At 45.8% G+C, this 25,670-nt stretch overlaps 2 protein-coding genes across 36 annotated transcripts in view; one reads left to right on the forward strand and one right to left on the reverse strand.

Annotated features, from left to right (window-relative positions):
* Positions 1-16,864, forward strand: part of LOC123515485 (tropomyosin) — a 46,307-nt gene extending 29,443 nt beyond the window's left edge. For 5 of the 35 annotated variants that reach the window (XM_045274312.1, XM_045274279.1, XM_045274161.1 and 2 more), the window contains 5 exons: positions 540-610; positions 5,047-5,122; positions 5,746-5,808; positions 8,044-8,113; positions 15,966-16,864. In XM_045274312.1, coding sequence (XP_045130247.1) covers positions 540-610; positions 5,047-5,122; positions 5,746-5,808; positions 8,044-8,113; positions 15,966-16,048 — 363 coding nt within the window. In that variant the 3' untranslated portion in view covers positions 16,049-16,864. Of the gene's footprint in view, positions 1-539; positions 611-2,861; positions 2,933-5,046; positions 5,186-5,367; positions 5,810-6,358; positions 6,422-6,701; positions 6,765-8,043; positions 8,114-12,668; positions 12,792-14,340 lie in introns of those variants that run through there. The other 30 variants (XM_045274287.1, XM_045274294.1, XM_045274300.1 and 27 more) reach the window with 18 other exon arrangements.
* LOC123515478 (mortality factor 4-like protein 1) lies at positions 15,685-25,287 on the reverse strand. Its single transcript, XM_045274081.1, has 8 exons — positions 24,961-25,287; positions 21,714-21,828; positions 21,134-21,229; positions 19,640-19,991; positions 19,061-19,254; positions 18,663-18,835; positions 17,376-17,460; positions 15,685-17,046 (listed from the first exon to the last, which is right to left on the reverse strand). Exons 1-8 carry the CDS (start codon positions 24,995-24,997, stop codon positions 16,959-16,961), a joined length of 1,140 nt encoding a protein of 379 aa, XP_045130016.1. The 5' UTR covers positions 24,998-25,287; the 3' UTR covers positions 15,685-16,958.
* Positions 25,288-25,670: the final 383 nt, after the last annotated feature.

Here is a 25,670-nt window from a genome sequence, read left to right on the forward strand (position 1 = left end):
CTCTCTCTCTCTCTCTCTCTCGTGTGTTGTTACCTAATCTAAATTTAATAACGTGACTCTCTCTCTCTCTCTCTCTCTCTCTCTCTCTCTCTCTCTCTCTCTCTCTCTCTCTCTCTAATACGGTTTCTTGTGCATCTTTTACTAATATTGTAATTGTTTTCATTATCTCTATAAAGAAAAGTGAGAAAATGAAAGCTAGCTCTATTCATAAGCTTTCACATTCCCTTTTAGAGATAACTTACTTTCTTTATTCCCTTCCATAGTTCAGCGCTCGTTTTCTTATTTGTATTATTATTATTATCCCTTTTTCTCTCTCTCTCTTTCTTTCTTTCTTTCTTTGGATTTGCTTTTGCTTATCTTTCAATTGTATATCTACCGTCTTCTCTCTCTCTCTCTCTCTCTCTCTCTCTCTCTCTCTCTCTCTCTCTCTTCTCCCTTCATTCTCCCTCCCTTCCTAATCTTCACCACCACCATCACCACCTCTACTACTACTACTACTACTACCACTACCTCTGCTACTACTACTACCACTACTTCAGGTCGCCCGTAAGCTGGCCATGGTTGAAGCTGACCTGGAGAGGGCTGAGGAGCGTGCCGAGAGCGGAGAATCGTACGTAATGGGAGAGTTAGGGAGAGTGAGTGAGAGGAGAGGGCGAGCGAGGGTGTGGGTGGGTGGGTGGGTGGGTAAGTGTTGGGGTGTGTTTGTTGTTTCTCTCTCTCTCTCTCTCTCTCTCTCTCTCTCTCTCTCTCTCTCTCTCTCTCTCTCGGGGGTTTCAGATTAGAGAAAGTGAGGAAAATTTGCCACTCGCTCACTTTTTCACTCGCTCTATTCTCTCACTCGCTCTAAATGTTTGTGAGCTTTCCAGATTTTCCTTTTTATTTCTTTTTGGTTTGTGTTTTGATGTTTGCACCCGTGTGTGTGTGTGTGTGTGTGTGTGTGTGTGTGTGTGTGTGTGTGTGTTGGAGATAGCGACACCACCACCACTGTCTAATCTAGCATTGATAAGATTACTCTCTCTCTCTCTCTCTCTCTCTCTCTCTCTCTCTCTCTCTCTCTCTCTCTCTGGGGTGGATATCTCAACACACACACACACACACTCAATTTTTCAGTAAAGGAAACAAAATGATGAAACTAATCTTAAACTTTACAAATTTTATCGTTCAAGAAAAAAGAGAGTGTCAATGTATGTGTATAATTCTCAATATTGGCCCATTTTATCTCTTATCTTTCTTTATCTCCAGTGAAACACGTACTGCCATTGTTATTCTCATCATTAGTGGTTTCTTGCACTGTTTCCGTATCCACTTTGTCTTTCTCCACTTTGGCACAACTAATACCTGTTTCCTTTGCTTCCCTCTAATTTTTTTTTAGTTTATTTTCCATCCTTGCTATTTTTTTTTTTTTTTTTTTATTATTTTCCGACAGACGCACTGCTGGGCCGATGCTGTTCTGATATGCTGTGTTTTTATTTGGGTTTTCTGTGGTATTCTTGCAGCACTCAGTCATTTCAGTCACTTTTTTCAACCATTGGCAGTCACTCGCACTTGTTTGGGCACCATTTGGCACTCACACACAAACACACACACTCGTATTTAATGTTTCAGTTTCTCCACGTACGGTTTTTTTTATTTATTTATTTATTTTTTACAATAGTGTCATCGTACATCAGTTCAACATTGCTCTTACATTTAAATTCAAGTACATTTTTTGAGAATTTTTGTCATACGGGACTATAATTATCGTAAATCACTTCAACATTGCTCTACATCTAAATTCAAGTGGTTTTTTTTTATGAGATTTGACTTAATAATCATCGTACATCAGTTTAACATTGCTCTACATCAAAATTTAAGGGTATTTTTGTAAGATTTTTTTCATGCGGGACTTGTTAATCATCGTACATCAGTTTAACATCGCTCTACATCAAAATTCAAGTGTTTTTATGATATTTGACTTAATAATCATCGTACATCAGTTCAACATTGCTCTACATCTAAACTTAAGGATATTTTTGAGATTTCTGTCATGCGAGACTTGTTAATCATCGTACATCAGTTCAACATTGATCTACATCAAAATAATTTAAGGCTGTTTTTGTAAGATTTTTGTTATATGGGACTAGTTAATCATCGTACATCAGTTCAACATTGCTCTACATCTAAATTGAAGTGCGTTATTATGAGATTCTTTGCCGTACGAAAGTTTATTATCGTACATCAAAATTTATACTCGACTCAAATGAATAACTAAATTTAATCCCTTTTTTAAATAATTTCTCTGAGTTTGCTGGAAGAATAACTTACTTTTATTTGTTTATTTTGGTAGTGTAGCATTTTTTATTTCATTTATCTATGTTGGTTTTATTTATTAATGATTTGCTGATGTGTTTTTTATATAATGTTTTCGTGTGTTTTTGTTTTTTTTAATAAGTTTGCAATGATCACTGAGTTGAGAAGTGAGAAAGAGAGAGAGAGAGAGAAGATTGGTTATATTTCTCTTCCTCTCATTCTCACTTCTTGCATGACTGTGTGTGTGTGTGTGTGTGTGTGTGTGTGGTGAGCTGCTGTTCTTCCATGCACCAGTGACTCCTCTTCCTCCTCCTCCTCCTCCTCCTCGTGTTACACCTTAATTAATGGAGGAGGAGGAGGAGAAAGCAAGAACACACGACCACAATCACCACCACCACCACCACTCACCACCATTCACCATTATGCATGTCACCACCACCACCACCACAATCACCAGTAACATTAGTGATTCTTTTGTTACGTCCTCGTCTGTCTGTCTGCCTGCCTGATCTGCCTTGACCTGACCTGCCTGTGTCCTACCCTCCCCACCACCACCACCACCACTACTCTAGCTGGCCCGCAAGTGTGTTATGTTGGAAAATGATTTGGAGAGGGGTGAAGAGAGGGCAGAGGCGGCAGAAGGGTGAGTTTGAAGCCTGTCACCCCGCCTTTCTCTCTCTCTCTCTCTCTCTCTCTCTCTCTCTCTCTCTCTCTCTCTCTCGTAAATATATACAAATTTATTCCTTCCTTCCTTTTTTTCTTTATTTTATTTTCATTCTCTCTCTCTCTCTCTCTCTCTCTCTCTCTCTCTCTCTCTCTCTCTCTCTGGCATGGTGCAGGTGTGTGTTTTCATGTTTGTAGTTTGCATTGTTGTTATTTTTTTTATTATTTAGCTTTTTGGGGCTGTGTGTGTGTGTGTGTGTGTGTGTGTGTGTGTGTGTGCGCAGGTTAATTAGACAGGTATTCTATTTATTTCTCTGCCCTGTTGACTCTATTTTAATCCCACACATGAGTTTCTGAAGCTACAAAATCACCAAATAGTCACCAGAATGAATAGGGAAATGCGTCCTGGTACTGAAAGGGTTAATATTTCAAAACACAAGGTTAGTATAGCAATGATAACTGCACAACGCCACACACACACGCACACACACACACACACACACACACACACACACACACACACGACTACTTTTCTGAGGCTGCAGTTGAAGTGACACGGGTTTCGAAGGGTGTTTTTGTGGTTCCAGTGACAGATTAAGAAGGTCTTTGCTTTGTGAACAGGAGAAACACTCTTTAGAACCCAGCTAGTCATCTCTGTGGCCTTAGAAAATAGTAGAGAGAGAGAGAGAGAGAGAGAGAGCAAGGCATTTCAGAGTATAGGTAATTCTTACACACACTAACAAACTTGAACCTTGTCATTTCCTGAAACACACACACACACACACACACAGTTTCCCCAACCCTCAAGATCTTCCTCCTTCCTTCATTTCTTTCCCTGCAAGTTTATCTAATCAGTGACTAGGAGTGGCCAGGGTGAGATAAGGCTATTAACACTATCATGCAGGCTTGGAGACACAGGGAGGCAGACAGGAAGTGGCAAAGGTTGGCTGGGAACAGATTAAGTTGTCTGTCAGAAGATTGAGAGCTCAGATTAGGCTCGAAAAAAGAGGGGGATTAAATTAGTGGGGTTTTGAGGAGGTGTGCTTCTGTGAGTGGGTGGGTGGGTGGGTTAGTTCTCTCTCTCTCTCTCTCTCTCTCTCTCTCTCTCTCTCTCTCTCTCTCTCTCTCTCTCTCTCTCTCAGCAGGGCATTAGTAAGAGTGTGTGAAGCAAGGCAGGGTGTGTTGCAATGATGGGGACACACACTTGTTATGACTGGGCCCTTCATACCACACAGGAAGGGCTCTGGAGATAGGAGGGAGAAAGGGAGAGGGAGAGGGAGGAGGGGGTTCGGAGGGAGAGGAAATGGTTATGTGGGTGAATTACAGCAGGTGATGTTTAATATTTACTGTGGGAAGGAATGTGAGAGTGAGTGAGTGTGGGAGTGTTTGAAAGTATAATTAGGTAAAGATAACTCTACTAGAAACTAAATAGGTCTTTCTGAACAGTATTAGGTTAACCCCTTCAGTACTGGGATGCATTTTTACCTTGAGTTTTGAGTACGATTAGACATTAGGAAGAGTCTATGGAGGTCAGAAGATTAATGGCCAGATTCCTCACTATTTTAATCCCCCACTTAAGTTTCTGAAGCTGTATAAAATCACCAAACAGTCACCAGAATATGAAAATGTGTCATAATAGTGAAGGGTTTCAGATACTAATGAAAACAGAGAGATAGACTGCTTGAGGTTAGAGAGAGAAGGAAAGACTTAAAGATGCTATTGTTTTTTTGTGTCTGAGAAAAGAATGAGTGAAGATTGAAGGTAGAAATATGTAGAGAGCTAAAAACCACATCAAAAACACTAATAGAGACCAAAACGAAGCCTGTCAGTACAAGGGGAAGAGGAGAACAGTAGTAGTATTTGTATTAGAGAGAAAAAAAAAAAGGTGTTTGTGTATCTGAGAAGAGAAAACCATAAGAATTAAGAATAGAAAGAATTACAGTACTAAAAACTAGGCAGACAAAATAAATACAAGAAAGAATAAAGAAATAAAGACAGGAAGATAAATAGAGGATATGAGAGAGAGAGAGAGAGTAACTGTACCACCACCACCACCACCACGGATAGGAGCTGATGCATTACTTAACCTTACAGGAAGATTGTGGAGCTGGAGGAGGAGCTGAGGGTCGTGGGCAACAACCTGAAGTCCCTGGAAGTGTCTGAGGAGAAGGTGAGCTGGCCCTTAGTGTGTTGGTGTGGCTGACAGAGAGAGGGAAGCTGTGTGTGTGTGTGTGTGATTGAAGATAGAAAGAATTTGGTGACTGCTTTTGTGTGTGTGTGTGTGTGTGTGTGTGTGTGTGCTTTGAGGAAGTGGTTAAGATCTATTGTGAGTGAATGTTGAGTTTGTGAGAGTAAGATGGAGAGGGAAAGTACGAGAGTGACTTGTGTATGTGTATGTGTGGCTGCTCTTTCAAGGTGTGTGTGTGTGTGTGTGTGTGTGTGTGTGTGTGTGTGTGTGAGAATATAATCCACTTCTCTTGCAGCATCTTAATTCCACTACAGGTTCTTCTATTGATGCATTTGCCTATGTACGTATGCGTGTGTGTATGTATGTATTTGAACACTGTATACTTGCGTGCGTGTGTGTTTTTGAGAGAAAGAGAAGAAAACAAGCCAAGGAAATTATGAACTACAAGCAACAAGAAAATGAAAACCAAGACAAGGAAGAAAAGAAAACAAACTGAAGACTTCTGAGGAATGCATCGCAGTAACAAGCACCAAACAAGTCAACAGGGATGGAGTGAGTGAGTGAGAGAGGGAGAGCTTGTGCCCTAACCCGCCCTCCGTCCACAGGCCAACCAGCGTGAGGAGACTTACAAGGAACAGATCAAGACCCTGGCCAACAAGCTCAAGGCGGTACGGACAAGTGTGCCGCCCTAAATCTGTGTCTCTTTCATTAATCTCTGTTGTGCGTTAACTAGCGTTTACTAGCCCCCCTCCCCCCCAGCCGCACCCCAATGCCCCTCCCCGGCCCCCCTGGAATGGTCTTATCTAATAGCACACATGTTCATCAGTCTAGCACTTAGAGAGTAACCTGTGTGTGTGTGGTGTGTGGGGCATCCTCAGTTGTGCCCCACCGCTGCCGCCGCCGCCCAGCGCAGCATAGCGTGTTAGTGCGCGCGTGTGTGTGTGGTGTGCGTGTGTAGTGCACTACCACTTACTACTTACTTGGTGTTAACACAAGGTACTACTAGTGTCTCAGCCCGGCCTGTCCTGTCCTCCTCCACCTGTTGTCTGGCTAACACCTCTCGCTCTCTCTCTTGTTTCCCGGTTCACCTCTGTGTCTTCTCTCTCCCTCATTGGATGGTTAACCCCCCCCAGCACTCTCTCCCCTTGATGTACTCACTAACTCACAGTGTATCTCCCTCACACACCTCCACCACCACCACCACCACCACCACCACAGTCTGCACAGAAGGAGGACTTGATGGACAACCAGCTGAGGAGTTTGACCCAGAGCCTGAGAGAGGTAACCGGTGCACTTGGCCGCCTCCATCCACCCCTCCATCCATCCATCCCTTGCTCTGCCTCCCTTGTCTCTCCCTCCGTGGCTTTTCTTGGTCTCCGTGCCTCCGTACGCTGTCAGTTCCTCTGGGTGTCGATTTCCCTCCAGGAGTTTGTGGCGTTGTTTTCTGATTCCAGCATTCGTTCCTTCCTGTGGGGTGTGTATGTGTGTATGTGTGTCTGTGCCCTCAGCAGGTGTTCCCAGCCTTGTCCTCCTCCCTCACCTGTCCTACCTCTCGTTTTAGGCTGCTCAGAGGGAGGATAACTTTGAGGAGCAGATCAAGGAACTGACTCACCGTATGAGAGAGGTTTGTCCGTCCTGCCTTGTCCTTCCCCTCACACTCCTCCCTCTCCTCACCTGAGATCGTTTCCTCTCTCCTCTCACCTCAAACTAACCAGAAAAGGATTGCATCAAAGCACCAATATCTTTCTCTCCTGCCACATCAAAAAGGTTGCATCAGAACATCTAACCCACCACGACCTTAACCTGGGGCCTTCTTTGACCTTCATGGTTCAGACACCCCTCTCCACACATTGAGGGAACAACAAACCCTGTAATGTAGATCCAAAGAAGAGAAACCACCTAACCACACCTGTATGCTTGGGATGACACTGTAACACCCCCACATCCTGCTGCTCCTTGCCTCCCACACTACCTTATGGTATGCAAAACCCTCACTCACTCCCTCACCACTGCCTAACCACTGCCCATCCTGTTCCTTCTCCATCCCACCTGAATGACTGGCTGTCCTGCTTTGAATGAAGGGGTGATGCTATGTTCTGTCTATCTGGGTATCTGTCTCCTAATCTCCCTCTTTTTCTGGTGCCTGTGTTCTCTGTTTTGGGTGCCTGTCTATTCTCTTGCACTGAGGAGGCTGCAGAACACACTGGTGGTTTGCTGTGCTGCTGAGGTGACCTTTGGGGGGTCTTGGTGTTGGTGAGTGCTGTCCTGGGAGTGACGTCAGGTAAGTGTAGCAGACAGTCTTGCCCTTGGAGGCTGTCACCACCACCACTACTACCACTGCTACTCTTGCATGCTGGTTACCATTACTACTCTGCATCATTTATGGGTGTTATCGGTTGACTCGGTGGCCAGGCACTGCAGGAGCTGTTTGGAAGCCTGCCCTGTACTTGAATTTGGTCCCAGCAGTCCTGCGTGGATAGCTTGGAGTGTCAAGGTCTCCCAGGATGCCAGGCAGGGCTGTGAAAGGGCCTGTTTGAGTGGCAGGGCAGTGTTAGGGTCCATTAACCTTGAACACTGCTGCACCACACCTCCACTGTTTCTAAAGGCCCCAGTTGAAGCTATCCAGGTTCTTAAGAGTGATTTTTCATGGTTCTAGTGATGGATTAACAAAATTTTTACCTCATCCAAAAGAAAAATGCTTGAGAACCTGGCTAGTCATCTCTGGCCTTTAGCAACAGTGATAAGAGTTCCCTGCAGTGTTTGTAGCGCCACACTCCTAACCACTAGTGTGTCGGTGTTAGGTCACTCACCCACCTTGTTGTGCCGTTTAATGAAATACTGGACATATCCTCACACTCCCTGGTGCCCCGCTGACCTGCTGACCTGTGTACTGTTTCCTGCAGGCTGAGGCTCGTGCTGAGTTCGCTGAAAGGTCTGTGCAGAAGCTCCAGAAGGAGGTCGACAGGCTTGAAGGTACGTTCGTGGGCATGGCGGCAACGTCCTACCCACACATACACACACATACGCACAAAGGCACTCACACATGCATACACACACAAACACGCATTTACCTAGACATGCAGCAGATGTATATGTATTCTCTCTTGACATACAAAGACACTGGCAAGCACTATACACAACACACAGTACATTCTCTGTTTCTGTCTGTGTCTCAGTCTTGTTTCTGTCTTTTGTCTCTTAGCCTGTACCTCTGTCTCTGTTTCTGCCTGTCTCTCTGTCTATTTCTGTCTCAAATTACACACATATACACCACTGCACTGCCACACACCAAGCAACACATCCCTCCACACACACACTCCTGTCCGCCGCCAGTCTCCCTCTGTACCCCACACCGGCGTTCGTGATGCGTGGCTCGTCTTAATGTTCGTCGCTGTGGACTGTCATTCGTAACCCAAACTGTCCCTTGTATACTCGGACAACCCTTCGTTTGGTGACCTTCCTGTGACACTCAAACCTTTCCTTTCCTTTTCTTTTCTTTTCTTTTCTTTCTTTTTCCTTTGTCTTCATTCCCTTGTTCTTTCTTCGTTTCCTTCTCTTTCTTATCTTTTTCTTTCTTGATTCTTTCTATTTTCTTTTTCCTCCTTTTTTGCTCCTCTTCTTTATTTTTTTCCTATATTGTCATTTCTTTATCTTCTACATAAATTTCTCTCTCTCTCTCTCTCTCTCTCTCTCTCTCTCTCTCTCTCTCTCTCTCTCTCTCTCTCTCTCGCATGCACCATAACCCTTGTGACACACACACACAGACCACCACTGCTGAATCACCATCACCACCACCACCTGCTTAGATTTACCTCAGCATTTAAGGAGGTAATCTGAACACATACAGTGGTGGTGTGGTGGTGGTGGTGATGCAGGCAGTGGTGTCACCTGTGCAGCGGCTCACACAGGTGTTACGAGTGCCTCTGCTTGCCACGGCCAGGTTGAGTGTCACAGGAATGAGTGTTGACGTCTGGTGCCGTCCTGAGTTCCTTCCCCCTCCCCCCTCCCGTACCTCGCATTGTCCAGTGGGTTCGCTGTCCCCACCCTCCCTTTCCCCTCCCTGGCTGCCCCTCTCCCCCTCGTGGTTCTCTTGAATCGTGGGAGGAAATTGTCCCCTTGAAGCGTTCCCTGTGCAGTCACTTCCTGTAAGGCACTGTTCAAATTGCCACTTGCTTGAGTCACTCACTTGGAAGGTATGAAGGTGTGAAGGCTTCATTCAATACTGCGTCATGTAACCTTCCCTGCTCTTCCTGTTAAGGGGATCCAGTGTTCCTTGTTTGAGTGAGAGATTAAAAGCTTTCAGACTTCCTTACACTTAAAATTTCACTTTGCTATGTTAGGAGAATAATTTAGTAGTGCTGGTTTTTGGTGCGACGTCTCCACAGCTCAAAGTTTGCTCGTACGAGTCCACTTGTCTCGGCATCACTGCACTGCCTCACTACACTTTGCTCCCTGTAGAGGCACCATCACTATCTCGGCTACCCCCTCACGCGCGGCCCCTCCAAACGTCACTAAAGGACAGAGGTGCGAGGCTGTAGGCCTGACACCACATCACCCCCTTCCCCCCACCGGTACACAGCCCCCACTCCACCACGGAGACCCAGAGATTGGAGAAACTGCCTTCATTGCAGACAATATTGTTCATTGGTACTAGTGTTAGCTGAACCACCATGAAGGACCATGCGTCTCATTACCTCATTGGCATCTTACTGTTTGTGTCACCACCACAACCCTGCACCAGACCATTGGCTCGCCACATTCTCTCTCTCTCGCTGCCAGCCATCATGCTGTAATATTTCCTCTTCAAGGGAACCTGCTTATTTTTGGTTTATTTTCTGCTTTGTTATTATTTTCTCTGCGCCGCCGACCCCCAGGACAGACTGCCGCCCCCCGGCGGGGAGCGGCAGCGTGTGTGCCACGCCGTCCTAACCCCTTCCCCAGCCCCCTCTGGCCCCCTCGAGGCGCTGCACAGGCAACGCTCCCCAGACTAATACACTCACACTCTGTAATTCATGTTTTTCGTTTGTCTCTAAATGTAATAATCTTAATCTTAATCTTCATTAATTTAATTCTTTCTCTTAAGTGATTTGTTTATTTCAATAAAAGTTAATTAATAATAATATTTCCTCTTCAAGTTCATATTTGCTCTGCAGTTTATTTTTTATTTTGTAATATTCTTGATAAATCATTTATTTCAATGCATTGCTTAGTTAAATAAATCAAACAAACTGTGCCCCCTTAAAGGTTAATAATTGTTGTGTTGAGGTGCTAGCTAGCAGTGCTGCAGCGTAGACTACTCTAGGCTAGTGATGCCAGGCCTGCCGCCCCCATGCGCCCACACCACCCGTCCTGCCCCGCCCCGCCCTGCCCCATGCTGTTCCAGGGAGGCACCACCACACAGTGTGCTGGATGCCTTCCCCGGGCCATGTGTGGGCCGGGCAGTGCGGGACACGGCTGGGGACGAGTGGTGGCCGGCAGGTCTTGCTTAGTGTAACTGAGGCCACAGCTGTAGTGGCGGCCCCTTGCTGCCCCCACCCTGAACCCCCGGCCCTCCCTCCCTCACTGCCTGCTCCCTGCCCTGCTGGTGTGACTAGCAGGCCAGGGAGGGGCAGAGGGAGTCAAAATCCCCCCAAGGAGACTCAGAAGACCAGGATGAACTGCGACAACGGCAGGACTGACCCAACAGGACCTGCTCCCCCACTGCCTCTTGTCCTTCACACACCCAGCCACTCCCTCCCTCATGTTACTTTGATCCCTGAGCCACTGCTCCCCTGTGGTGGCATGTGGCCACCCCTGGGTGTACACCCTCCTCAAGGCCTCTCCTCCCTGTCTGCCTCGCTGCTTGGCAAGCGCTGTCACCTCGGCACGGCAGGACAATGTCTGTCCCACAGCACACTGCCGCTGCCACTCCCCCGCACTGACCCGGTGCACAGCAGCTTGTGGCAACAGGACAGGATGCTTTGATGTAGCCCCCCTCACCCCCTCAATGCCCCTCCCCTGCCCTGCCACCTGTGGAAGTTTGCACTCCACATCTGGCCACACCCCACACCACCACCACCACCTGTAGCTCTCCCTCCACCACCTCTGTGTGCTCCTAAACACCGTGGGTTGGCACTTGCTGCTTCCCACTCCATAACACCAGCTGGCTTTGCATTAAAACACAAAGGGTGAGGCTGATGCCTTCGCTCTCCTACACCACTCCCCCTCCTCCCTCATCCTTCCTCCTACCTCCTACCTCCCCATGCCCTGCCCTGCATGCCATCCCAGTGTTCAGTGCCCTCACCCAGATCGCCCGTCAACTCTCCACCGTGAGTTCCACACCAACAGACATTCTCGGGTACCGCAGAAGGCCAGCCCAGTTCGGACTTTGGTCACACACGCGACGGCCCGGCCACTGAGCCGATCTCTTTCTTTCCTTCCGGTTGGAACGAGTTACTGCCGTCCTTCTGAATACAGCCACACTAACGCAGCCGTGCCCCCAGCCAGTCAGGCGGCCCTGCCTCAGGCCCTCAGGGCATTATGTCACTACTGCTGGCCTGGCTGAGGGCACAAGTCTCAGGGAGTGAAGACTTTATCTGCCTTCCTCCCCCTTCCCCCTCCTGTCTTTTCTTAGTAATACCTCCCGTCACTTTTTTCCTACACCTGCAGTTTGACCTGACTTGACCTCTTGTGAGCAAGCTGACCTTACATTTGACTTTGCCTAACTACAAGAGTGTTAATTACCAACTTGGGTTAACATCCCCCTGAGGCCAGGCTGGTGCCTCTCCCTCCCCCTCCCCTCAGCCTGTGCCAGGGCCAGGGGAGGGCAGGAGAGGCACCACTACGCCACACAGCACACACCATGGCAGCACCGGGTGTCCCAGTCAGCCAGCCATGGTGTGCCGGCTAGTGTTGCCTCACTGAAAGGCGTGTGTGTGTATGTGCTGGGGCAGTGTGCTTCTCACCCCTACATCTGAGGAATGTGCTGCCAGACCACCACCTGCTGCAACACTGTAGGTTTCAAAGCAAAGAGACTCAGAAGTTGAGCTCCACAGTGAGGTGAGGGAGATGAAAAAAGACTTTCTGGTGAAGAGATCAGTCCAGGAGGTTCAAATAGTATCAATAAGTGTGAGCAGCAGCACCACCACCACCACCATAAGATCATATTTGAGTGACCGCAAACCCAAGGAGTACACCACCCCACACTGCCCCCAGCACACTCTTCCCACTGTGGCATCACAACCCAAGGCCCCAGGCTGACTTTGACCCCAGTTGTGCACGACCCAACGACCCAGTCCCTCCCCCCGGCCCCACTGGCACCTCCTGGCCCCCACATGACAGAGCCAGTGAGGTGCCACCCCCCAAAAAACCTACCAGCATGTTTTGATGTTTGGAGTGTGTTTGTTGTTTTAAATTTTTTGTTTTCTTTTCTAGTTTTTAGAATGGTTTCATTAGAAGTAGATGGTTTTTATTTTGAGTTATTCACCAGTTTTGGTTTGTGTTTTTATTTTGGTAACCTGCATGTGTGTGTTTTATGTTGTGTCCACAGACGATCTAGTTGCTGAGAAAGATAAGAGTAGGATGCTTCAGGCCGACATGGAGGCCACCCTACAGGACATCCAGAATATGTAAACATTGGCCAGGACCTGCTGAAGGAAGCCGGAAGTCTCAGGTTGGCATCCGGCCACTTAGCACGGCTCACGACTCTCTGCCCGGGCGCCTCCCCCCACCCATCCCATTCCGCCGGCAGCCACAGGCCACAGCTGAAGAGCACCAAGGCAGCCCGCCTGGTGTCCTCAGCTGTAGACTGTAGCCAGCAGTGTGGGATGGTGTGGCTGTGAGGCATCCAATATTCTCTGGCTGTAAGAAAGCTTTTGGGAACCTTTGGCTGCAGCTTGGGCCCTCGGTGGTGTTTTTGAGGCAAGGACGGCATGCTTGCACGCAGCAGTGTCATTTTAAATGATTTTTTGTGCTTCTTCCCTGCCCCCTGTGGCCACAGCACGGTGCTGCACCAACTGCTGTTTATGATGTGGTGAGCACCAGTGTGCCTCACAGTGTGCAGGGAAGATGTCACGTCAGAAATTATGTAAAATGCAGTGCTGTGGTGAGTCTCAGCTCAGTGTGTGTCTGGCCCCATCAAGACACCACTGCCTGTAATCATCTTCATGCAACAAGCCAATAACTTTTGCTTCTCACTTCATGAAGTCTCCTATGTCATCATGCCTTCAGAAGCCCATCAGCTTGTAATGTATCAAAGCTTCAAAGCCACCAGGCTACTACTTTAAATTTAAAACCTTGGAACACTAATATTAAATTTTAAAGCTTCTAAAAGAAACCTTGTAAAATGCTAATTGAATCCAAAGGTTAAGAATTGGCTGGCTGGAAAGTAACTCCTTGTTGAAAATTACAGATCACTTTTGTAATCAGCAGCACATTGGCATGCAACTCAAGTGGCGGATGTTTCCCCATGTGTTTCATGCAAGTGTGCTGCTGTGAAGAAAGTGATGAGCAATGTCCAACAGGTGGCTACTCCCACCACCTCTCACCCTCAGTACACCCTGCATTACTTTGGAGGTTCACTCCCCACAGAACACTTCCATCTGTAAAGTATTGTGTGAAGTGTTACTGTTACAACACAAGCAGCAGTAATTAGTTGTGATTCACTTGTCTGTCCATCACGTTAGCCAGAGGCAAGTACGTAGTGCTTGTATGGGAGGCTCCTGTAACTTGTGTAGGTGTGGGAGACAACTTGTCCCAACGCAGCCAAACAAAAGAGTAATGAACACTGGCTTCCTCCGGGTCCAGTCTGATCACCACTACCGGCCTTAGTGACTCACCACCCACTGGGACGTGTGGCATGACCCACCAGTGCCCCGTCCAGGGTGGCACACACAGACATACACACCACCATGAGTCAGCTGGTGTGTGTGTGTGTGTGTGTATATATGTATGTGTTAGAATAATGCTACTTAGACTTAGGGTTTTGTGTGACTAACAGCAGTCACTAATAGTCTACCATGCTGTGTCAGAGTGATTCTCAAGGGCGTGGCGGCGGCCGTGGTGCTAGAGTAGTGGGTGGCGGGCAGTGCATGATGAGTCTTGTCACGTCTCCTCTTAGAGGCGCCCGCTGCCGTCCATTGAGAATTGCTCCGCACTCTGCCATAACTTGCTGGTCCTTTCCTCTGTACTAACCACGGTCTCTCCCGCTTTCTCCCTTTCAGACGAACTTGTCATTCAGAAGGAGAAGTACAAGTCCATTACCGACGAACTGGATCAGACCTTCACGGAAATGTCTGGCTATTGAGCTCTCCATCCTGACGAATCTACTAAACTGCTACCACCACTACTACTACCACCACCACTTCTACTACTACTACTACTACTACTACTACTAGTCCATAACTACTCTGCCCTTTCCTGCCACCACCACCACCACCTCCTCCATGACTGCTGTTCTCCCCTCCGTCATTCACTCCGCCCCCTAATAGTCGTCACCGGCCAGGAGGAAGCTCCACGGCCACCCCAGTCTCCCCACCTTAAGCTCCTGGCCTCCGCTGTCTCCTAAACTAAAGCTCACCCTTGGCCCCATGACCCACCTGTCCCCACCCGTGCTGCTGGAGCCCCTGTGTTACCACCCTGGTCTTGAGGGGCACTGGCTGCAGCAGCAGTGCGGTGGGGTGGCAGGTGGAGGCAGGGCACGACCAACACCGCCGCCTGCCTCTTGTCCCCAGTAATCCAGTCCAGCAGGCAAGGGGGGGCCCGGCTGCCCCCCGCAATAATACTGCCATTGTCGGTCTTCTGTAGCGCTCCCGTAACAACACTCGTCTCCTCGTAACGCCAGTCACAGTTTCTTAGGCTTCACTCGACCCGTTGTGGGCAGTGATGATGATGTAGCATGTACGGTTTTATACTGACAACTTTCTTTTTAAATCACATCCAACGCTTCTTGTAAATACGAGTGGGTCAGCGCCGAGCCCTCCACTCACACCGCTGCCCCATGCCGCTGTGGTCCCTGCTGGTGGTGGCCGAGGCGCTGCCTGACGTGTGCCCAAGGCACCGTGCTGGGAAGCGTCCCCGAGCTACTACCTGCAGGGAGACGGGCGGTGGTGAAGGCAGCGCTGCGAGTGGATGCATGGCAGCGGCGGGTCAGGGTGAGGGTGAGCGTGTTGCCACTAGTGCAGTGCAGCAGCAGCAGCAGCAGCAGCAGCAGTAGTTGTGTTAACCTTTGGGCCGTGCGGCAAACTCACACCTCAGCCCTGCCTCAGTGGCCTTCAGCTTCTGGGAACTAACTCTCTGGCCGTGTTAACTGACGTGTGTTTGTTAATCTTTACTTTGCAGACGAACTGGTTAACGAAAAGGAGAAGTACAAGTCAATTACCGACGAGCTGGACCAGACGTTCAGCGAACTGTCTGGCTACTAAACAAACACTGTTGCTCTGCTCTTCCGCCACCTCTCTTCTTATGCCCAGCTGGCCTGTTACCTTATTTTATTTTTTTTTTTTCCACAAAGCTTATATAAATTTGAGTTTATAAGGATTCCTTTTACTTTTGTTTTTTGAGTTGCATTTGACATCCTGTTAAATCGACATCACCAAATCATTCGCAACGATTGGTCAAGTCTCTGCCATCTGATCATTTCAATCCTGATATACACAAACTTGATTTCTCAATTCTTAAAAATTTGCCTTAAGTTGTTCATGTGTTGTTTCATGAGTCATGATGCAAACATGCCAGAGTATTTATTATTGCCACTCTACGTACGTCGTGAGCGTCTGCACGATGCTGCAGCAGCGGCGGCGGCGGCGGCGGCAGCCCCGTGCTGTAAACTTCTCACCGTCTGTTACAGATGAACTTGTTAATGAGAAAGAGAAATATAAGAACATTGCCGATGAGATGGACCAGGCGTTCTCAGAATTGTCAGGATTCTAAGTGTGGCAAACAGCTGGTGGGCGCCCACATGGTGCTTGGATGGACATGGGTCACTGCGGGTGTGTGTGCGGGGTAGCCCAGGCTGCACCGCCCACACCCGCGGCTCCCCACGTCCCAGCGGACTGACTTGACTGACGGCCCAGACGCGCCCCACCACCACCACCACCACCACCACCGTCACCTTTACAACACAACACCACCTGGCCACCATCGTCCGCCTGAGTGGGCTGGGTCCTGGAGTGGCGGCCACGTGCCGCACCAGCGCCGCGCCACCACCACCTCCAGCGCAGCGTGGGGCTCCGGGGTCTGGCCCACGTCTAGATGTTATTGTATGTAAGGGTGCAAAGGTTCACCTCGAGTTGCAATCAGTCCTTATGCGTTATGCATTTACTATATGAATTATTAGTAATATATAAGTTAATATTATTCATCATTTAAAAAAAAAATCTGGATCTTATACTTACAGAATGATTGTACACTGTTTAACGTGTAATAAATTTTGTAAACAAAGAGAGTAATATCTATGTCCCACGTGAAGTGGAGATGAAAGTGAAGAGCTCTCTCTCTCTTTTCATGTATTTATTGTGGTAAGAAAGCTTAAAACTAAAAAACTAAAAAAAAAACTAGGTTGTCCTAGTTGTACTGTGCTGTTCCTGGTCACCGCTTGGCTGCCACACTGAGCCTCGCTCCTCGCCAGCGACCACACCATGTACATCTTGCGTACAATAAAATTTGTCCTTCCTCTCCACCGAGATTGTAATGTGTCAGTTGTCTGCCATACTGGGATCTGACTGAAATACACTATACTCGAGTGCATCTCAGCTTTTTCTGAATACTTGAGTGTGCTTCCTTCAACACGAGGAGCCAATACTGGGACAGGAGAGGCCATACCTGGTGCATGGCCGGGCTGCTAACTGATGGCCTTGCGGTGGTACTCAGGCGGGGCCACGCCATAGTCCTGGATGCTGTAGTAAGTCTCCAGGTTCTTAACCATGAACCTGATGAACAAACACACTATTAATACTATGTACCCACACACACACATATACAAACTACTAGCAGTCCCATACACATATCACAGCTCTCTCTTCCCTCGCCAGAAGACAAGGCTCACAACTTTCACATCAATCAATCATTCACACACACACATACACACCCTTTGCCTTGATGGAAAACGAAAACACACCAGCCTTCACTTAACAGCAACCATCCACACACTAATTAAAAACAAGCATCTAAAAATTAAAGACATGACTGGCAGCCTCTCACAAACACACACACACACACACACCATACAGCAGGAGGAACAAGCAAGCAAGTCACACACCTGAGGAAGTCCTGGAGGTGAAAGTTGAGCAGAGTGATACTTTTCTCATCCAGCTGTGTGTAGGCCAGCATCTGTCCAAGCCGCACTGCAACACAACACAACAGCACATAAGAGAGAGGCTGAGGAGGGAAAAATGCTGCTGTGGTAAGCACAACACATGAGAGAGGCTGAGGAGGGAAAAATGCTGCTATGGTAGGCACAACACATCACAGCACATGAGAGAGGCTGAGGAGGGAAAAATGCTGCTATGGTAGGCACAACACATCACAGCACATGAGAGAGGCTGAGGAGGGAAAAATGCTGCTATTGGTAAGGTCAGAAGGTGGGTAGGTAACAGTGGGCATGTAAGAAAGCTGGGAAAAAAGGGAAGAAAAGTGATTAGCATTTAGCATGGGAGAAGGAGAGAGAGAGAGAGAGAGAGAGAGGAATTAAATATAGAAGACTGATAAGTAGGAAAGATAAAGATGAGAGAAGAGATAAAGATAATAGATAGAGAGATAAAGATAATAGTAGAAAAGATAAGGATAAGAGAAGACTAGGAGGTAGATATGACAGTAAAAATGAAAGAAGACAAGACTAAGAAAAGAGAGGGAAAAGGAAGACACACACACCTATCACACCACACACTTACTGAATACTGAAGGAGGAGGAACACAAAGGATGACATGAGTGAAGTGTGACGTGACCAGAATAAAAAGCACATCTATCACAACAATGAGTGGGTGAGTGAGTGAATGGATGGGTGAGTGAGTGAGTGTATGAGTGAGTGAGTGAGTGAATGAATGGAGTGAGTGAGTGTGAGTGAGTGAGTGAATGAATGAATGAATGAATGAGTGAGTGAGTGAGTGTATGAGTGAGTGAATGAATGAATGAATGAGTGTGTGTGAGTGAGTATATTAAACTAGAAACCTGTCCCCTGTTTAGAAAAATGAACAAAATTAAGTACTGATATAGACCTACCAACTGTCTGTCTAGCAAAGGAGAATGAGTGATAAGCTCGCTTTCTCTCTCTCTCTCTCTCTCTCTCTCTCTCTCTCTCTCTCTCTCTCTCTCATGTGATATTCAAACTTTATTCCGTCCTACAAAAGAAAACAAGCAAACATACAGAGAGAGAGAGAGAGAGAGAGAGAATGAAAAATAAAACATGGTGACCTTGTACATGAAAAAATTGAAAAACAAAACAGACACACAAGAGAATAAACTGAAAAAAAAAGAAAAGAAACAAGAAAAATATTATTAAACTCCCTACAACCAGCACCACCACCACCAGCACCACCAAGACCTCACCAAAGAGACGGATGAGGTGGATGAAGCCGTAGATGTCGCTGGCCTGCTTGTCCTTGTTCTGCTGCAGGATCTCGGCATACTGTGGCCGCTCAAACTTGTACAGGAGCTGAGTGCCAAGCATCACGTTGAAGTATTCCCTCAAGCCAGCCACCACTTCCTGCACTGCACTCTCCCTGTGTGTGGAGGCTGGCTTAGTGTGTGTGTGTGTGTGTGTGTGTGTGTGTGTGTGTGTGTGTGTGTGTGGTGTATATATCTCACAGCAATGCTTCCTCACACACTCACAGACACTAACACACACACACACATATAAGCACACACACACACTTAAACCCACACAAACACACACCAACACTCTTACAAACACATTCCGTCCTTCACACACAAACACACTTGCTTACTTATTAGGAGTGTTGTTCTTGTTGGATGTCTTGGCGCGGATGTAGTCAGCCAGAATGGTGTCGACGGTGACTCTGGCGGGCACGATGGGCAGCTTGCGTTGGCGGTTGATGAGGTCCCAGTCATCCACCAGGGCTGGCTTCAGCTCGTCGGGCAGCTTAACGCGAACCTCCACTGCTGTCATGAATTGCTCCTCCTGCGTGTGGGTTGTGGGGTTAAATTTGTGTGTGTGTGTGTGTGTAATTCACTTTGATCTGCTGCAGTCTCTGACGAGACAGCGAGACGTTACCCTACGGAACAAGCTCAGAGCTCATTATTTCCGTGTGTGTGTGTGTGTGTGTGTTTATTCTCTCATTTCTATATGTTAGTTTTACATAGACAAATTCGTATACAAACGTACATACACATACAAACATGGACACACCCTGAATATATACACACACACACCTCCCTCCCATTCTCTTCTCTTCTCTTCCCAAGCTTATATGCAAACACACACACACAAACACACACACTCAAACCCATCTCTCTCTCTCTCTCTCTCTCTCTCTCTCTCTCTCTCTCTCTCTCTCTCTCATTACCGTATCCACAGTGTTATCCATTCTGGAGCGTTTCTTCCTGGTGTCGGCCTCATCCCGGGCAGAGGCAGGTGTGGTGGGGGTGGAGGCAGCGGACCGCTTCCCTGGACCACTGCTGGACCGGTCTGTGCTTGGCGTGGAGGAGCGAGAGTCATCACCAGCGCCTGAACCCAAGGTGGTGGTGGTAGTGGAGGAGGAGGCAGTGGCGGGGGTGGTGGTGCCCCCCGGTGTGGTGGTGCCTGTTGGTGCTGGTGTTCCTGGGGCGGTGGTGGTGGTGGTGGTGGTGCTGCCGCTGCCTTCCTTCCCCAGCTCCTTCGGGAATTTCTTCTTCTCCTTCTTGGATTTTTTGTTCCTCCTGTGGTGGTGGTGGTGGTGGTGGTGGCGGTGGAACGTTTTAAATCTTCATTAGATTTTTAAGTTTTGTGGAGCTTAGAGAGAGAGAGAGAGAGAGAGAGAGAGAGAGAGAGAGAGAGAGAGAGAGAGAGAGAGAGAGAGAGAGAGAGAGAGAGAGAGAGAGAGAGAGAGAGAGAGAGAGAGAGAGAGAGCAAAATAAATAAAAAATTGAGAAACACGCAGATGTAAGATTAGCTAAACTCACACACACTACTTTTCTCATATATATATAAACGACATGCCAGAGGGAGTGAACAGCTACATAAATCTGTTTGCGGACGATGCAAAACTGTGCAGAGTCATTAAACAAAAAGAGGATTGTGAAATACTACAGGAAGACTTAAACAAGATCTGGAAATGGAGTAAAAAGTGGGAAATGGAATTCAATGTGGACAAAAGCCATGTCATGGAAATGGGAAAGAGTGAAAGACGACCTGTGGGAATCTATAAGATGGGAGATGGAGTAGAACTAGAAAAAGTGAAAAAGGAAAAGGACTTGGGAGTGACAATGGAAGAAAACAATCAACCGGTAAGCCATATTGATAGAATTTTCAGAGACGTATAATTTGCTAAGGAATATTGGATTAGCATTTCACTATATGGACAAAGAAATGATGAAGAAATTGATAAGTACTATAATAAGACCTAGATTGGAATATGCAGGAGTTGTATGGACCCCCCATAAAAAAAAAACACATAAGGAAATTGGAGAGACTACAAAAAATGGCTACAAGAATGGTTCCAGAATTTAAAGGGATGACATATGAGGAGAGACTAAAGACTATGGATCTACCAACCCTGGAACAAAGAGAGAGAGGGGATCTGATACAAGTTTATAAATTGATTAACGGAATGAGAAACTAATCCTGAGAGAAGAATATGACATTAGAAGCACAAGATCGCATAGTAAGAAACTGAGCAAGGGAAGATGTCTGAGAGATGTTAAAAAATTTAGTTTCCCGCAAACAGTTTGAGTGAGGAAGTGGTGTCAGCAATGAGTGTGCATACTTTTAAAGTAAGATATGGAGACGGGGCCACACGAGCATAAAGCTCAGGCCCTGTAAAACTACAACTAGGTAAACACACACACACACACACACTTACAGGGAGGCTTCATGAGCACGCTGGAGGTCTTTCTGTCTGCTAATGTTTGCATCACTGAGCTTCAACACTCTGCTCTCTGGCACCCACTCGTCCCAGCTGCAACACACACCAAACCACCACCATTAGTACTGTCACTTCAAACTCCCTCCTTGTAATAGTTTGTCACTTTTTTCATCCTTTCCATGCTTTGAGTCACCTGCAGCCAAATTATTCCATCTTTCTGCACTACACAAGTAACTCCAACTAACTCAAATGTAGGAATGAGAGGAAGGGAAGCTGCAAGAAGCCATCAAGTCCTTAGTTAGTGATTTCTTTTCACTATTCAGAAAATATAAAACCATGAAATACCACACATTAACTACTACTGCTATTGCTACCACTACTGCTACTACTACTACTACTACTACTACTACTACTACTACTACTACTATTATTATTACTACTACTACTACCACTATTACTATTACCACTACTACTACAATTACTACTACTACTACTACTACTACTACTACTACTACTACCACCACTACCACTACTACTACCACTACCACTACTCACCACAGCCACCCAGCACACTCACTTTTTGTTCCAGCCAGCATAGTGAATGAAATACTTGACCTGTTTGTCCTTCACCTGCACCTTCAGACACTTTGCCTCGTAGATCAGCGGTCCGTGGAAACACAGCACCTTCTCAGCTGTGGAGGAAGCACCTTGTTAATACACCACAGAATTAACAGAACTGTCATGCTGTCTTAAAGGGGAAGAAAAAAAACATTACCTGCCTTTACCTGAAGATGCAACTTGTCAATCAATAAGTTTTTTTTTTTTTTTTTTATTTCTGTTAAGAAGGGAAATCTGACCATGGGCAACAAAAACTATTAAAAGATAAAAAAAATAAAAATGTTGGGGGGGGAGAGGGCCACTTAGATGCCAGTCCCCCGAGCAGATCCGATAGAGTACCATGGTGTGTTGAAGTGGGTAATAAATAATATCTGGTTTCCCTGGAGAGGAGAGGAGAGCCATATTATCCAGATTTATTCATTTTTAGTGTGTAAGAAGGGAAAACTGGGCAAGGGCAACAAAACAAAAAAATAAAATAAAATAAAAAAGGCCCACTTTGTTGCCAGTCCCCTTACAGGTTGGTGAGAGTCAGCCAAAATGAAGGGATAAATCTCTCTTAAATGAAGTCAAGTCATTGGAAATACAGAAGCAGGCAGGGAGTTCCAGAGTTTACCAGAGCACTCATATAGTGTGCTGGAAGATTAATTAAGCATCAAGACACTTAAGGCTTGAAACCAGAGGAGCATCAGAGCAGCATGACTTGGGAGGTATTTGTGGTGAGTCGCCATTTTAAGTTGTTCTGAGTGAAGGGAGTGTGTGAAGCACAAGTTAAATGACTGACAGGACACTGGAAAGCTTAATTCTTGTCACTGGGGAGAAAATATTTGAAAAAGGTGTTAGAATTACATGCAAGAGTAAAAAAATAAAAGATAAGTGACAAGGAGGGAGGAAGGCTTGTTTAACCCCCTTCAATACTGAGATTCATTTTTACCTTGATTTTTTAGTATGATTATGCAATTAGACAATTTTATTTGCATTAGGAAAGGTCTATGGAGGTCAAAAGATAAATGGCCAGAGTCTTTACTATTCTAATCCCACCATACACTTCTGAAGCTGTAGAAAATCACCAAACAGTGACCAGAATGAATATGAAAGCATGTCCTAGTACTGAAGAAACCAAGTAACTGGTTCACTCCTCCCTCATGAATCCCAGCCAAGAGTCAGAGTAATAAGCAGGAGTGAAGAATAAGGAGAGACAAGCGATCAGTAATGTTACGTGGACATTTGAGTAACTGTAGAGAATTAACTGTACTCACACCTTTCATGAATCAGTCACAATAATAAGCCGGAGTAAAGAATAAGGAGAGATAAGCAACAGATAGTAAGGTTAAGTGGACATTTGAGTAACTGTAGAGAATTAACTGAACTAATTTAACTGGTTCACTCCTCTCATGAATCCAAGCTTAGTGTCAAAATAATAAGCAGGAATAAAAAAAATAAGGTGAGACAAGCAAGGCAGAATTATAAGTGGACATTTGGGTAACTATAGAGATTAAACTGTACTAATTTAACTGGTTCACTCCTCTCATGAATCAGTCAGAATAATAATCATGAGTAAAGAATAAGGAGAGATAAGCAACAAGGCAGTAGTGTTAAGTGAACATTTGGGGTAACTGTACAGGCTCAACTCCTTCACTCCTTCATGAGAATAAGAGTAATGCCGACAAACTGCCCTCACTCATCACAAAGCCAAACTAATCAGTCAGAACAGGTATGGTACAAAAAGGTCAAATTCCCAGGCAAGGTTAGGTGGTCTTCCTGCCGTCCCCACCCCTCCTCCATCACACACCCCAATGAAAAACAGTAGTATCAAGGTGAACAGGTTTAACTCCTTCAGTACTGGGATGCATTTTTACCATGGGTTTGGTATGATTAGACTATTCTATTTACATTACGAAGGGTTTATGGTGGTCAGAAGATTAATGGCCAGAGTCTTCACTATTTTAATTCCCACATAAGTTTCTGAAGCTGTATAAAATCACCAAATAATAACAACAAATACAAAAACATGTCATGGCACTGAAGGGGTGAAGTTGTCAGTTCAAAACACAACTGACAGAATAGTATACATCTTGGCAGAGAGGTGATGAAGACTGCCTTGTTACCTCATTCCTCTCTAACCTAATGAGGAAAGATAACTATAACTCATTCCCACTAACCTAACTTGCCTATAATTTGTTCCCCACACTAACCTGACAAAGATTATAACATGTTCTCCACTAATCTATCAAGTAAAGATAAAAATAAGATGTTCCGCACTAACCTAATGAGTAAGGATAATTATGACGTGTTCCCCACAAACCTAATGAGTGAAGATAATTGGAACATGGGTATTATTGGTTTGAACTAGTACACCACACGTAACTATACACATTCTCACGGTCTAAATCACACTTCTACCAGCATTTCTAACCTCATTTTACCCTATCGGAAATTATTAATAACTTCAGGACAGAATTTAGCTTGCGTTAGGTTAGGTTTGGTTTCCCCACCCTAAAACACCACTTTCCCAGGTCCCCAAGCTTGTTAGACACAGGAAAAAAGAAATATAAGATAGGCTATACTGGTTCAAGCTGCAAATTTACCGTAACATATATTATCTCTACTAATCTAATAAGTAAAGATAACTATAACATGTTCTAACTCACCTGATAAGTAAAGATAATTGTACCATGTTCTCCACTAACCTACCAAGATATTTGTAATGTTCCCTACAAACCAAGTAAAGATTACTGTACATGTCCACACTAACCTAATGAGTGAAGATATTTGTAACGTTCCCCACAAATCAAGTAAGCAAAGATCATTGTACCATGTTCCCACTAACCTAATAAGTAAAAAAAAAAGACAATTACACCGTAAATTACCCAGTTATCACACAATTCTCTTACCAACACAACTACACCTGAAATTCCTCTTAAGACTCGTTCCCTCCACCACAACGAATGGAAGAAAAAGAAAGAAAAAGAAAAACCACTAACAAGAATCAATCCCCCAACACACTAAACCACGAAATACAATAAAACTTACGTGACTTTACCTCAGCACTCACCTCACCTGTCCCTGATTAAGCCTTGAGTTACCTGACACGGCTATGAGATTACAGGTAAAGACACTGCCAGGTGCCCTACACACACACACACACACACACACACACACACACTTTAACTGCATACACACAAACACACACACACACATGTACATACACTCAGTAAATTTGGTCTTCACTGCTGGCTTCTCCATTTTGGCGTGTCTGTGTGTCTGTCAGCCGGCGTCCCTCCTTCCCTCCTCGTTCTCGTCCTTCCTTCTGCTCCTCTCTGTCCGTCTCTCTTCTTCCTCCTCCTCCTCCTCTTTCTCCCTCCACATTTAAGTTACCATTTACTCTTGAATTTCTATGTTATTCTGTCATTTCTTTACACTGGAATGAAGGAAATGTATCTATCTTTTTTTCTGTTGATTAGTTTTTCTCGCTGGTATCGTGACTGCTTCAATACAGCTTGTTGTTTAGTTGGTGATTGTCTCCCTACAGTGTTTTTTCCCTGTGTATACCGGTTTTCAGCTGCCAATTTCTCCTTATTTATTGTCTTACCCCATAACTTGTAGACACCAGAATGAAGAGAATTTATCTATCTTCCTATTTATCTATTCAAATTCTCTGCTAGTCTCCTAAACAATGCGCTGCAACATTTTTCTCTTCTTTTTTTGGGCATCAATAACGAGTGGTTTCCCGCCTTGTGCCGCCGCCTACCATTTAATTTTCCTTCACTTTTTATCATCTTTTTCTGTTCAATAATAAAACATTGATCACTTTCCATAGTTAGACAAGGGTAGTAATGAGAGCTGAGTTTGGTGGACTTCTAAAAATTACTTTTCTTTCGTTTGAAATAGCGAAAATGCCCAAACTATTATATAAGAA

Source organism: Portunus trituberculatus, chromosome 5 (assembly GCF_017591435.1).
Source record: "Portunus trituberculatus isolate SZX2019 chromosome 5, ASM1759143v1, whole genome shotgun sequence".
NCBI lineage: Eukaryota > Metazoa > Arthropoda > Malacostraca > Decapoda > Portunidae > Portunus > Portunus trituberculatus.